This window comes from Rhodamnia argentea, chromosome 8, assembly GCF_020921035.1.
Source record: "Rhodamnia argentea isolate NSW1041297 chromosome 8, ASM2092103v1, whole genome shotgun sequence".
Lineage (NCBI taxonomy): Eukaryota > Viridiplantae > Streptophyta > Magnoliopsida > Myrtales > Myrtaceae > Rhodamnia > Rhodamnia argentea.
The window spans coordinates 2,246,537-2,258,399 of NC_063157.1; the positions used below are offsets into that span (position 1 = coordinate 2,246,537).

Genomic DNA, 11,863 nt, shown 5'->3' on the forward strand with positions numbered 1-11,863 from the left:
AATAAGTAATTTTCCTCGCTAAGTTTTTAGGGTAGACACGTTCTAAAGCTTTTCAAAATACTCTACTCTCGCGAAATTTCAATTCCTGCAAATTATGAAAAAGTTTTGTAGGACCATCCACGTGATATTGAGATGGTTTAAGGTATTCAGTATATGGTACACGAAAAGTTAAAATGACGAAATTACCCTCAAATATATTCTGTACACTCACCTTCGAGTCAATCAAAATTTTTTTTTTTTGATAAAACAAATCACTCCATCCCAAAATCAAGTTCGATATTTCACATAAATTAATTACGAGCTAAAATTTCGAACGGCAAAAATTACTTAGTGCCAATGAAGCTCCCCCTTTTTTTACCGACCAAAAAAAAAAAAATTTGTTACTTTATTACTGGAATATTCTAATTTCTTTTACCGTGCTGTTAATCTCCCATCAAAAGCATCAGTCGAGTCTACTTTTCTGGAGAGCAGAGGAGGTTGAAATACGACGCAGCTCTGAGATCCTTTCACTGTTTCTCCGACGTTCTTCGCTTTCTCCCTCTTTCGATAGACCGATCGATCGATCTCCATCTTCGCCGACCGAATCTCGCGAGGGCTCCCTCGTTCAATCGCCGGATCACCCGTGCTCGATCCGTCGCCAATGGGTATTTTGCTCGAATCCGACGCCTCCGATCATTTGCTCCTGTGTTGAACTCGCTCTTCGCACTGCTTTCTTCTCACGATCGAAGTATCTGATTGCAATAGCATCTTTTGTTGCTTTTGGAATCTCTGAATTGCCGTTGGTTTTAGGTTTAATTAGGTATTCTCGTAACTGTTGTTTGGTCTTAAATTTCTTCGCTTGTAATGTCGAATTAATGCATCTGTTGGTTTTTTTTTTTTTTCACCTAATGGCCAATATATAACAGCTTGGGTGTGCCTTCGATTATGATCCTGATGCTATCGCGCGGCATTACTATTTCCTCTCTATTTCGGATCTTGATCGTCTCTGAGCTGAAAAGTTTAAGGCTTCATTTTCCTCAACGGTTGTTTCAGTCTTGAAAACCGGTAGTTAGAGGGCTTTAGTTATTTGAGGTTATAAGAGTAACTGTGAAGATAAAGAAGTTTCTTCGCTAGGACCCTTTTTGTAGATGTTGCAAAGGGAGCTGATGACATGAATTATCTCCCTCAGAAGGTGTTCGTGTAACAGGATATCGATATAATCATGTCCCAAGCACTACAATGATGGATTCTGGATTATTGTTGACAGCCATGTTTTGAAATATTGACTAGGATTAATTCACTCCCTTGAGAAATGCGTTCTTAATAAAACTGTTGAAAGAATGAAATCAACCTCTCGAGTACTTCTCGCCAATTAGATACTTTTGCGATATGTAGGATCTGAGGTTTTCGTTCTCGATCACGAGTTGTAAGTTTCGTCTTGTCTACTCTGGGCACAGTGTATACGTTTATCATGTCATTCTATTGTCGACTTGCTGATTTGGACATCTGTTTCCTCAGATAATTCTGGTCAATGTTGTTCTACTCAACTTATTGATGGAGATGGAACATTCATTGCCGATGGACTGGAAAATTTCATCAAGGAGGTCAATTTGAGGGAATGTGGCCTTTCATACGCTGTTGTCTCCATCATGGGTCCTCAGAGTAGTGGTGTGTATTTACTCCCAATAATTTGCTTTGGACTTTGCTTCTTTTGCTAAATGTAGATTAAACCTAAAGTTTGGTAAGGGCTGTCAAATGTTCGTGAAAGGAACAATTTTCCTGGGAACCGTTGCCTCTCTTTTATGTATTATGTGATATGTCAAGTTGCTCAAATTCATTCTAACCCATTGGTTCACCGTTCTTCTACTTAAATTTGTACTTTCAGCAGAACCATCACCTTCAGGGCACCACGGGGAAAATTACGTTTTTGTTTTCATCTTCACGTATCTTTTCTTTTGTCTTCACAAGTGTTTCAAACTTACTCTATTGTTGTTCATGATATCTGACAGGGAAGAGTACACTGTTGAATCATCTATTTGGCACCAACTTTAGGGAGATGGATGCATTTAAAGGAAGGCATGTCTAGAAACCAACTGTTAGCTCACTTTAATGAAGGATTTGAATTAAGAAAGTCTAAAACCAGTTTTGTATTTTCCCAGGTCCCAAACCACCAAAGGTATATGGCTCGCAAAAGGTGCTGGCATTGAACCGTGTACTCTGGTTATGGACTTGGAGGGAACTGATGGAAGAGAAAGAGGAGAGGTACACTTATTAGATGACTTTACATGGAGATATAACAGCTTATTTTGTCCATGTTCAACTACTCATTTTTATCCACAAGGAATCATAAATTCTATTTTTTGTACATGTGGAAACATTAATTTGTGCATCGGGTAGCTGCTGTATTATCTTATCTTTCTATTCCTCTTTGGCATCTCTTTACCCATCTTACTAACCCAGAAGATTGATTTATGTGTAGCTTATGCTCATTAAACTCACCTGATTTACACTTGGTTTGAATAAGCAGCAATTAGAATTCTCGCAGCTTCCTAACTGGTGTCATTTTTATTCAGGATGATACTGCTTTTGAAAAGCAGAGTGCTCTTTTCGCTTTGGCTGTCTCCGATATAGTGCTCATAAACATGTGAGGCTTTTGCTTTGCTCTAGCGAGATATTGTTTCTGCAATGTTATCTACGAGGTTGTCATTTTAGTATTTTCCTAGTACCCTTTTAAGCATCTTTTACATAGGTGGTGTCATGATATTGGCCGAGAACAAGCTGCCAACAAGCCTCTTCTGAAAACTGTATTCCAGGTATATCTTATATTCTTGGGTTAAGATAAGCTAAATGTTATGTTCTAAGAGTTAATGATAAATTGTGACTCTTCTTGAAGGTCATGATGCGATTGTTTAGTCCTCGGAAAACAACTTTGTTGTTTGTCATACGGGATAAAACAAAGGTTGGTACCTATACTTTAATCATGTTTTCATTTTGGATTGTGATGGTTTTTATCTGCTTGTTTTGGCTGCATCTGTTAAGTTTTACCGATCTGAGTTAATTTTTTTTATATGCTCTCTGGTTTTTCTTTTTATACAGACTCCTCTGGAAAATCTAGAACCTGTGTTGAGAGAAGATGTGCAGAAGGTGAGGGTTATTGCATTTCCTGTTGAAAATCGACTTTTAAGGTGTCTCCTGGTTTCATTTAGTATTTTCCTGCAGATATGGGACAGTGTTCCTAAGCCAAAAGCACACAAGGAAACTCCTCTCAGTGAGTTTTTTAATGTAGGTGGTTCCATGCTTGTATCAGTTCCTCTCTATAATTTTCTTTGCCTCTAATTGTCATACTGAAGCTCCTCCTAATGACTCTCTTCGCTGTCCAGGTTGAGGTTGTTGCTCTTTCTAGTTATGAAGAGAAGGAAGAGCAATTTAAAGAGCAGGTACACATACCTCTACCTTGCATCATATGGAAGCATATTTGGATCTTGAGTACAATTGCCAATTTTATGTCGGTGTTTGGAGAAGATTTTTAAATGCTGCAGTGGGCGCCCTTTCCTTCACCTAAATCCTATACTTGAGTACTGTTTAACAAAACTTTGGTCCTCATTTGCGTGAGTTTTGGATTATCTTTGGAAATGCCACTCATCATTGACAGCTATTTCTTATATTTTTGGGGCTTATCATTGCTCAATCATCCTTTTTGAGTTTGGCGATTTTCACTACTCTTTTGTTCCCATTTAATCAATTGTAGATGGAGACGTGATATGTTTCCATTTTTTCTTCTTTTGCTCTTTTGAGGAATTTGGAGCATTTGCTGCCAAATAGATTATACCTTTTATCTTTACTAATTTTTTTTCGATATGGTTGAATTTCCTTGGACGAAAAGGTGGCCAGCCTTAGACAGCGGTTCTTCCATTCCATTGCACCTGGTGGGCTCGCAGGAGATCGAAGGGGAGTAGTTCCTGCTTCAGGATTTTCTTTTAGTGCTCAGCAGATGTGGAAGGTCATTAAGGAGAATAAGGACCTTGACTTGCCTGCACACAAGGTGAGAGTTAATTAATTGGAAGGCAATTGGATATATTGTTGATAATATGCTAATGTACACTTCATGCTATCCATGTGAAGGTCATGGTTGCTACCGTACGATGTGAAGAAATTGCCCATGAAAAATATTCCAGTTTTACTGAAAATGAGGTATTGATCTGGTTCTTGCTGGGCATTAAACTCGCTTGGCTGTTTTGCTATTTTGAAATGCAGGCAGATGCATTTTATATTACACATATTAAGATCGGGTGAACTCTTCCGAACATGTTAGGATTGGTGTTTGATTGAAGAGGCTGTGCAGTCGGGACCAGTTCCTGATTTCGGAAAGAAACTTAGTTCAATTCTTGAGGCTTGTTTATCAGGGTAAGATAAGTAATTTTATCTGATGCATTCCAGTTGGTGGTGCAGCAACTGAATTTTATGTTTATTATTGTTTAATTTTAGGTTGTACAAGTTTACTTCTGTGATATATCTACTCTCTGGTTGTTGAGGTCTAGCCGGAGTAGATGAGATATAGCTGCTGAGGTCTAGCCTGTGTAGATGAGATATGGTTAATCTGTTCAAGTGATCATTCCAGTTTGGAAATGGCCTCCTTCATTCACAATCTGAGTATTATTTCAACTGGTTGTTTAATGGTTGCTTTTGAGCAATCATCTTCTCGTTTGATTGATCTGTTTTCCTGATAGTAGGAGAGTAATGGCCACAGTGTAGCAGTTGCCTGGCTGAGGGCTTAGCTTAATTTGGCCATAGCTATAGAACTGTTCTGTTATTTTTGGGTGAAGATTATGTTTTGTCATTGCTAGAAATTTGTCTATCACTATTAAGTAGATTTTATTTATGAAGAGTTTCTTGTGCTCCTTATTAGGTATGATACAGAGGCTGTATATTTTGATGAGAGTGTTAGATCTTCGAAGCGGAAGCAGCTTGAAGAAAGATTACTTCAAGTAAGAAGTTATCGGACGTTTTTCCTTGTTTAAAGCGCATCATTCTTTGGGTTGTATTGTATGACTTCCACTTCAAGCTGCTTGGAATATGGAAATGTTTTTCCTTTTTGACACACTTTATTTCAGTCATGATGTTTTCATTTGAAGTTAGCTTACACAAAGAGATTGTCTGTTGAGGATATCTTATGATATGTTGCTTATCGCATTTTTCGTGTGTCGTCAGCTTGTACAACCAGCTTTCCAATCTATTCTTGGACATATTCGGTGTGAAACTCTAAATAAGTTCAAGGAAGCATTTGATAAGGCTTTGAGTGGAGGAGAAGGGTTTTTTGTGGCTGCTCATGACTGCACTCAGTTTTATATGGCTCTATTTGACAAAGGATGCGCAGGTATGGCAACTTGTAATGCCTTGTTTTGGCCTATTGTTGTAAAGTTAATGTTCTGAAAAAGTATGCCGAGAATTAAGGTTTGTATTCGTGCTTTGTCTTGTAACTAAGCTCTTTTTTGGTTCTTTGACTCTTTTTGTATGTGCACTTGCATTCCCTTGGTGGCCTGTTAGTTGTTTTACTTATATCTATCAGAAATGAAGGTTTGTGTCTGGGACTGGAGGCTGATGTGAAAAAATAGTCTTGTTGGTAAATAACACTCTGCACATTTAGGGAACTTTTTGTAGGTTCATGCCATACTTTACTTTTGACTTGTTATTAGAGGGATTTACCACTGACTTTATGGATAAGTTTCGTACCATACTTTGAACAGATGCTATAATTGCACAAGCCAAATGGGATACATCTAGAGTACGGGAGAAGCTGCTGCGTGACATTGATGCCCATGTTGCTTCTGTCCGTGATGCCAAGCTCTCTGAGCTTACAAAAGCATATGAGGTAGCATAATGGACAGAGATATTTCTTCTGTGCTAGAGCTTCTCTTTCTACAGAGAGGGTTTCCTTCGCCTTTCACTTAATGGTGGTTGATGGGATCTGCACAAACTATGTTATGTTTTTACAGGCAAAACTGAATGAAGCATTGTCTGGACCAGTGGAAGCTCTTTTGGATGGAGCTAATAATGAAACCTGGTCATCTATCAGGAAAATTCTATTGCGTGAGACCGAATCGGCTGTAACTGGGTTCTCTGGTGCCCTTTCTGGTTTCTCCCTGGATGAACAGATCAAGGAAAAAATGCTAGCAGCTATAAAAGATCATGCAAGGGGCTTGGTTGAAGCGAAAGCAAGGGAAATGGCTGGAAGAGTCCTCACACACATGAAGGACCGGTAGACACACTATTTAAGTTTGTGATTTACTCGTCAGTTAGATTCAGTATCTTATGATATCTTTATGTGCTTCATTTTCTATCTAGGTTTACAACATTGTTCAGCTATGATGCTGAATCTATGCCAAGAGTTTGGACAGGGAAGGAAGATATTGGAGCAATCACAAAACTTGCTCGTTCCGCAGTATGCAAAATTTATATGCGGCAAATTTTTTTACATGTTTCCCATGTTGCTTGCTTGTGGATCTTTTATTGAAATGATTCAATGACCACTTGCAGTCATTAAAGCTGCTGTCTGTAATGGCGGCAGTGCGTTTGGATAATGAGAAAGACAACATCGAGAAAACTTTGACCGTTGCTTTGCTGGACATCAAGCCTAATGCCACTGACAGGAGCATTACAACAGTAGATCCCTTGGCTTCCAGCAAATGGGAAGAGGTGAGCTTTGCTTTTATCATGCTGATTCAATTAATGCAGATTTTCAATTTATTTCGTCTCTTATGAAAAATGGATGGAAGATTTTAGGCCCCATTGCCATACTAGTTTGCAGAGTTTCAATTTCTTTTCTCTCTTATGAAAATGGATGGAAGAGTTTAGTCCCCATTGTCCATGCTAGTTTTAATGTCATCATCTGCACTTGTGAAAATTGGATTATCTGTGCCCAAAAAAGATGTCAGATCACTGATTGTTGCTGCAACTGTCTGATGGTAATGCAGAAATAAGCCAATGTACAGCCCACGAACTGCATAGTACATATTATTGCTCCTTTTAACTCGATATATGATAGTCTTTCATTTGTTGGGAGCACTTATTCACTGTTTAATTGCAGATTCCTACATCAAAAACACTGATCACACCTGTTCAGTGCAAATCGTTGTGGAGGCAATTTAAGACGGAGACTGAGCACACAGTCACTCAAGCAATTTCTTCTCAGGCATGATACCTATATCTTAAAATATGTTTAGTAGTGCAAATGTCATTATTGTTCTTAAAATGCCATGTCATCATCCCCACCCCAACATGCATCCACCAACACAACAAAAAAGAAAAGAACAGAAAAAGAAAGAAGACTATCGAATCCAAGTTTGAGACTTTATATAAGAAATGATAGAGCGCTGAGAAATACTTTCAATTCCACGAAAGAAAGAAGTACTTGCTTATGTTGAGTAACTAGTGTATTTGAAGAATTTCACTCAAATGCTGTGTGGTCAGCTTACCGTCGTAGACGAACATCTCCGAAGTTCTTTCTCTGAGCTATTTGATTATTTGCTCTCCCTTTGGAATTATCAGGAAGCAAACAGGCGTAACAACAACTGGTTGCCACCTCCGTGGGCAATTGTCGCGTTAGTTGTTTTGGGGTTCAATGAATTTATGACACTTCTTAGGTATTTTACTTCTGCAATTCTGCTTTGGTGCAATATGGGTATCTTTCTTGCTTTTGCTTGACAAAAGTCTATATTTTTCGGCTGCAGAAATCCTTTCTATTTGGCCGTAATTTTTGTTGGCTTTTTACTCGTTAAAGCGCTATGGGTGCAGCTTGACGTATCAGGCGAATTCCGTCATGGCGCTGTAAGTATTAACAGTTCAGTTTGATTATTTTTCTGCCATGTGATTTTGGATTATCGGGAGTTAAAACTCTGGTAGTCATGAGATTGCAATCAGTGGGTTGTAATGTAAATTGGATGCTTAGGCCCTTGCAAGTTGAAAGGTTCGGGAAAGGGATGATATCCAATCATCAATTTTTGGCATGCACTAATGATCGTGGCTCTCATTGTTATCTTCGATTGACTAATGTCATTATGATAAAGAGATTGGTATACTTTTTGCTTTTGTTGATTCCCAAGGTTGTCTTAGGCTCTGATGTCTTACTGGGTTTCTCTGTCGCAGCTTCCTGGGCTCATATCCTTGTCAAGCAAGTTCGTTCCCACTATTATGAACCTTCTCAAAAGACTGGCAGAAGAAGGGCAAGTACCTGCATCAAATAATCCTCACGGGAATCCTGCTATCGCATCGAAGGGCTTCCGCAATGGAGTTGGATCATCGAGTGGTTTTTCTTCCACTGCTTCTTCCGACGTAACGTCAGAGCGAGAAGCTGAGTATTCAAGTCCTTCTAAAGAAGAGTAGGCGGGAAGTCGTCCTGCTGGAGTAACTAGCGTTAGATCGAAGATTCTTGTAATCTACTCCCAGAATGGTAGGCATCGCATGGAATGCTCGAAGAATATTTACTGCGATCATTGAATGGCATTGATTTTTGTCGAGAGTGCCGCTTGGAGGAGGTTGTGCGTCTCGCAACAAGCCCCATTCACCAGTTAAATCTCGTGATATTAATCTATGGATAAGTTGCAGTGATGCATTTCTCGTTTTCGATTTTTCTTTGCTTCCATTTCTCGTTTGGGGCTTTGATAGGGTCGTGCTGGTTTGAAGACTACGAGTGCAGTTTTGTATCACAGAGACGCTACTCATTATAATGGACCAGAAAGAAAGAACATGTAATAGCTTCTCATTTTCATCTTTATTCATTTCATCATGCTCCATTGTGAGTCTCGTAGACATTATTTGTGCGAGCATTCTGCGTGCTTGAATTTCGTTTTCAAAAGATGGCGTAAAATGCGAATGTGTGTGTGTAAGGTAATCTCATCTGTGATTGATTGTCAAGAAGGATAAAAATGCAGGGGAGCTTTTGTTTCATGGAGCTCAGAACAACGTGCGCGCAAGTTCGTCTCATATATGGACCATGTGCAGGCAGTGCATGCTTCGTCTATGTGATTGGTACGTGACACTTCACCATGTCCTATGTGGAACGTAAAGATTTTATCTCTTGTTAAGCTTAAACTTGAAAAGAAGGATGTATTAGAGAGTATTTTCAATCATACCCTGTTATCTCTCAATTTGTGTATCTTATTGACATTGTGTTTCAATGTTTAGAAACTAACAAAGAAAGAGTATATCAATATTTGACCCGTTATTGAGCTTAAACATGAAAACGAAAAAAAGATAAATTAGAGAAGGTACTTTAGATTACGTTCTTCACTAACATGACTTATTTTTTATGTAGTTGGCTGGATGTACTTGTAAACATCGAAAATTCTGGGCCAATTACACAGTTCTCTTAGGTCAATTACAAATTTCTGCATAGATATTTCAATATCCTGCAATTTTCCTCTTTTGAGTGTAATTCTCCAGTCAAATCAGGTTATGTACTCATTGTAGGACAATTAAACTTGGATGAAGATATCCGTTAATTGGATGAGCTAAATTAAATTGACATTCACCCATTTAAATTTGAAATGGATTTGATTTTTATTCATATCAAAGTATGTTGGTCGAAAAGGAGGAATCCATCAAAGCTCCTCCCATCCTCTTTATAAATAGGAGTTTTCTGTATTTATTTTGGGACCGTATGTTCAGTTGCAATAGATATAGAAGCTCCTGAAAATTGAAAACTACCAAAACTATAGGATCTAAGTCGTTTGGACCTCAATGATGCTGAGTTCTTAATAATTTCAAAACTTGCAAGATTCAGGACACAAACTTGGCAAAAGAAAAATTGTGGAATCAAGACAATCGGGATTGGTGGCTGTGCTTCGCCAATGTCGATTTGGGATGCTGGCCCGGAGAAATATTCACTTCTCTATACGGAGGTGGTTTTGGAATAATTTAGGGGTGGGGAGATAATCAATACAGAACCAGATGGTCACCATATGGCAACGCAAATGGGCAATGACCATTTTCATTCTGAAGGCTTTCAAAAATCGTCGTTCTTCCGCAATCTTAAGTTCATCAATGCCGGTTATAACGGGAGAGATGCAGAGTGTCGTGAAGTATGTGACAAGGCCTGAACGCTATGATTTGTACATCGATGAGGACAAGTATATATGGAGTCCACTTCTACTATGAGGGTCCTGGATTTCCGTCCCAGGCACTGCACTTGTGATGGTAAGTGCTAATGATACAGTTATAGCAAGTCCCCTTGTTAGTACCTTGTCAAAAGGGAACTGGCATTGCAAATGTTCAGCAGTGGCTGTACTGTCTTTGTTGGCGTTACTCGGAAAGGTTACGAGAGCATTGATAATTGTAGTGTATGTCTGTCAAACTCATATCCACTCTGTAGAGGACTTGAATCTTAAGAGGGACTAATCTTAACCCGCCGATAAATCCCGCGGTCGCTTTCAGGATGAAGCGATGCCAATTTGGTGGCTGCAAGTACAAGGCGTGTAATACAGGGCCATGCAGTCACCATAGATCGACACAAATGGGGAGCGGCCGCTTCCTCGCGGAGGGGCACAGGAAAGTGGCTCACTTCTGGCCGCTGCAATTCGTCGACAATAGCCACACCTAGAGATGCATCGGGCTAAATATTGTACATGACTCACCCGCTATTCTACAACATATATGCCGGCAAGGACCCTGTGAGCCTGGGACATATTTCTTTGATGGGCTGGCTTTTCAACTCAGTGGACGTAGATGCTAAACTTTAGCATTCACAACGGACGTGCCATTCTTACTGAGAATTGCTCTACAAACAAGATTGATAAACATCTTAGAAGCCATATAATCTCAGTACACTGTATATTGCCATTGAATTTCGCATTCGATGACAAAGACGATGTGAGATTAACTGAGGCCTAATATTTGTTAAAACAATTTCAATGCGATTGTGACTAGGGTGCACTTGTTTTACAGAGAACTCAAGATTTGGAAAACATATTTTGGAAAAATAATCGCTTGCGTCGCTTATAAAAATTAAATGAATAAAAAATATTTTCATCACTCAAGAAAATAATAATGTATCAATTGTTGTCGATAATTAATCATTTTTATGCAAGTATTTTCCAAGTCTTGAATTTTCTTTTAAACAAATGCACCCTAGGTTCGAGCGGGCCGAATTTTGGGCGGCTTCGGACAAGGCTATTCACTTACGCAGCCGAATCCGACTCAATCGGGGCCCAAGCCAACCCAATTGGAGCGGACCCAAGTCGGTCGGACCGTTACAAAACGACGTCGAATCACACTCTTCTCTTCTCGTTCCCCGTTGCCTCCTTAAAACGACAAAATTCATTTCTCTCTCACACGTTCTCCAGCCAGAGATAGCAAGCAACGGTTTCACTCCCCCTAGGTCTTCGTCTTCCACCCCTTTGCCTTTGTGGTTTGGTGTTTGCGCTGGATTGTCGTTCTTTCTCTCACATTTTGCTGCTCCGGCTTCCGTCAAGCAGACGGCGCTGCCATCACCAACGAAGCAAAGGCTGAGGGGACAGTGAAGCCGAACGGGGCGGCGATCCCGAAAGGGAGCGAGGCAGATGCAGAGGCCGAGGGGTGGGCGACCGCGCCGACAAGAGCTTTGGGTTATCGAAGTTCATCGGGAGCAAGTACGAGCTTGGGTATACTTTCTATTCAAGATTGTGGTTTCAATCTCCTTACATGTAAATACAAGATGATATAATTTCATTTGTTGTTGAAGCTTCTTTTTGGATGGAGTTCTGCAAAAAATTTGTGGCCCATGCTTACACTTACCATGTCTTCAGGCTTGGGTTTGGTTTGGTGCAAGGAATCGAACATCGTGTATAATCGCAGCGAAGTAAAAAAAGCAAGAAAGAGAAAAATTGAGAAACGAGATTTTATCCCTTTCACT

At 39.6% G+C, this 11,863-nt stretch overlaps 1 protein-coding gene across 2 annotated transcripts; it reads left to right on the plus strand.

Moving 5' to 3' along the window:
* The first annotated feature begins 434 nt into the window (after positions 1–434).
* LOC115737914 (protein ROOT HAIR DEFECTIVE 3-like) lies at positions 435–8,772 on the plus strand. 2 transcript variants are annotated; one of them, XM_030670325.2, is made up of 23 exons: positions 435–644; positions 1,498–1,647; positions 1,989–2,055; positions 2,139–2,241; positions 2,553–2,623; positions 2,729–2,792; positions 2,873–2,938; positions 3,076–3,123; positions 3,199–3,261; positions 3,360–3,416; positions 3,863–4,021; positions 4,102–4,170; positions 4,292–4,383; positions 4,886–4,964; positions 5,188–5,353; positions 5,724–5,848; positions 5,973–6,235; positions 6,322–6,418; positions 6,514–6,672; positions 7,064–7,168; positions 7,525–7,619; positions 7,707–7,803; positions 8,122–8,772. In XM_030670325.2, the coding sequence occupies exons 1-23, from the start codon at positions 641–643 to the stop codon at positions 8,356–8,358; spliced, it is 2,436 nt and encodes an 811-aa protein (XP_030526185.1). In that variant the 5' UTR covers positions 435–640; the 3' UTR covers positions 8,359–8,772. The 2 variants fall into 2 exon arrangements, with proteins under 2 accessions (XP_030526185.1, XP_048139463.1); XM_048283506.1 differs by having other exon boundaries at positions 2,139–2,238.
* The last annotated feature ends 3,091 nt before the right edge of the window (positions 8,773–11,863 follow it).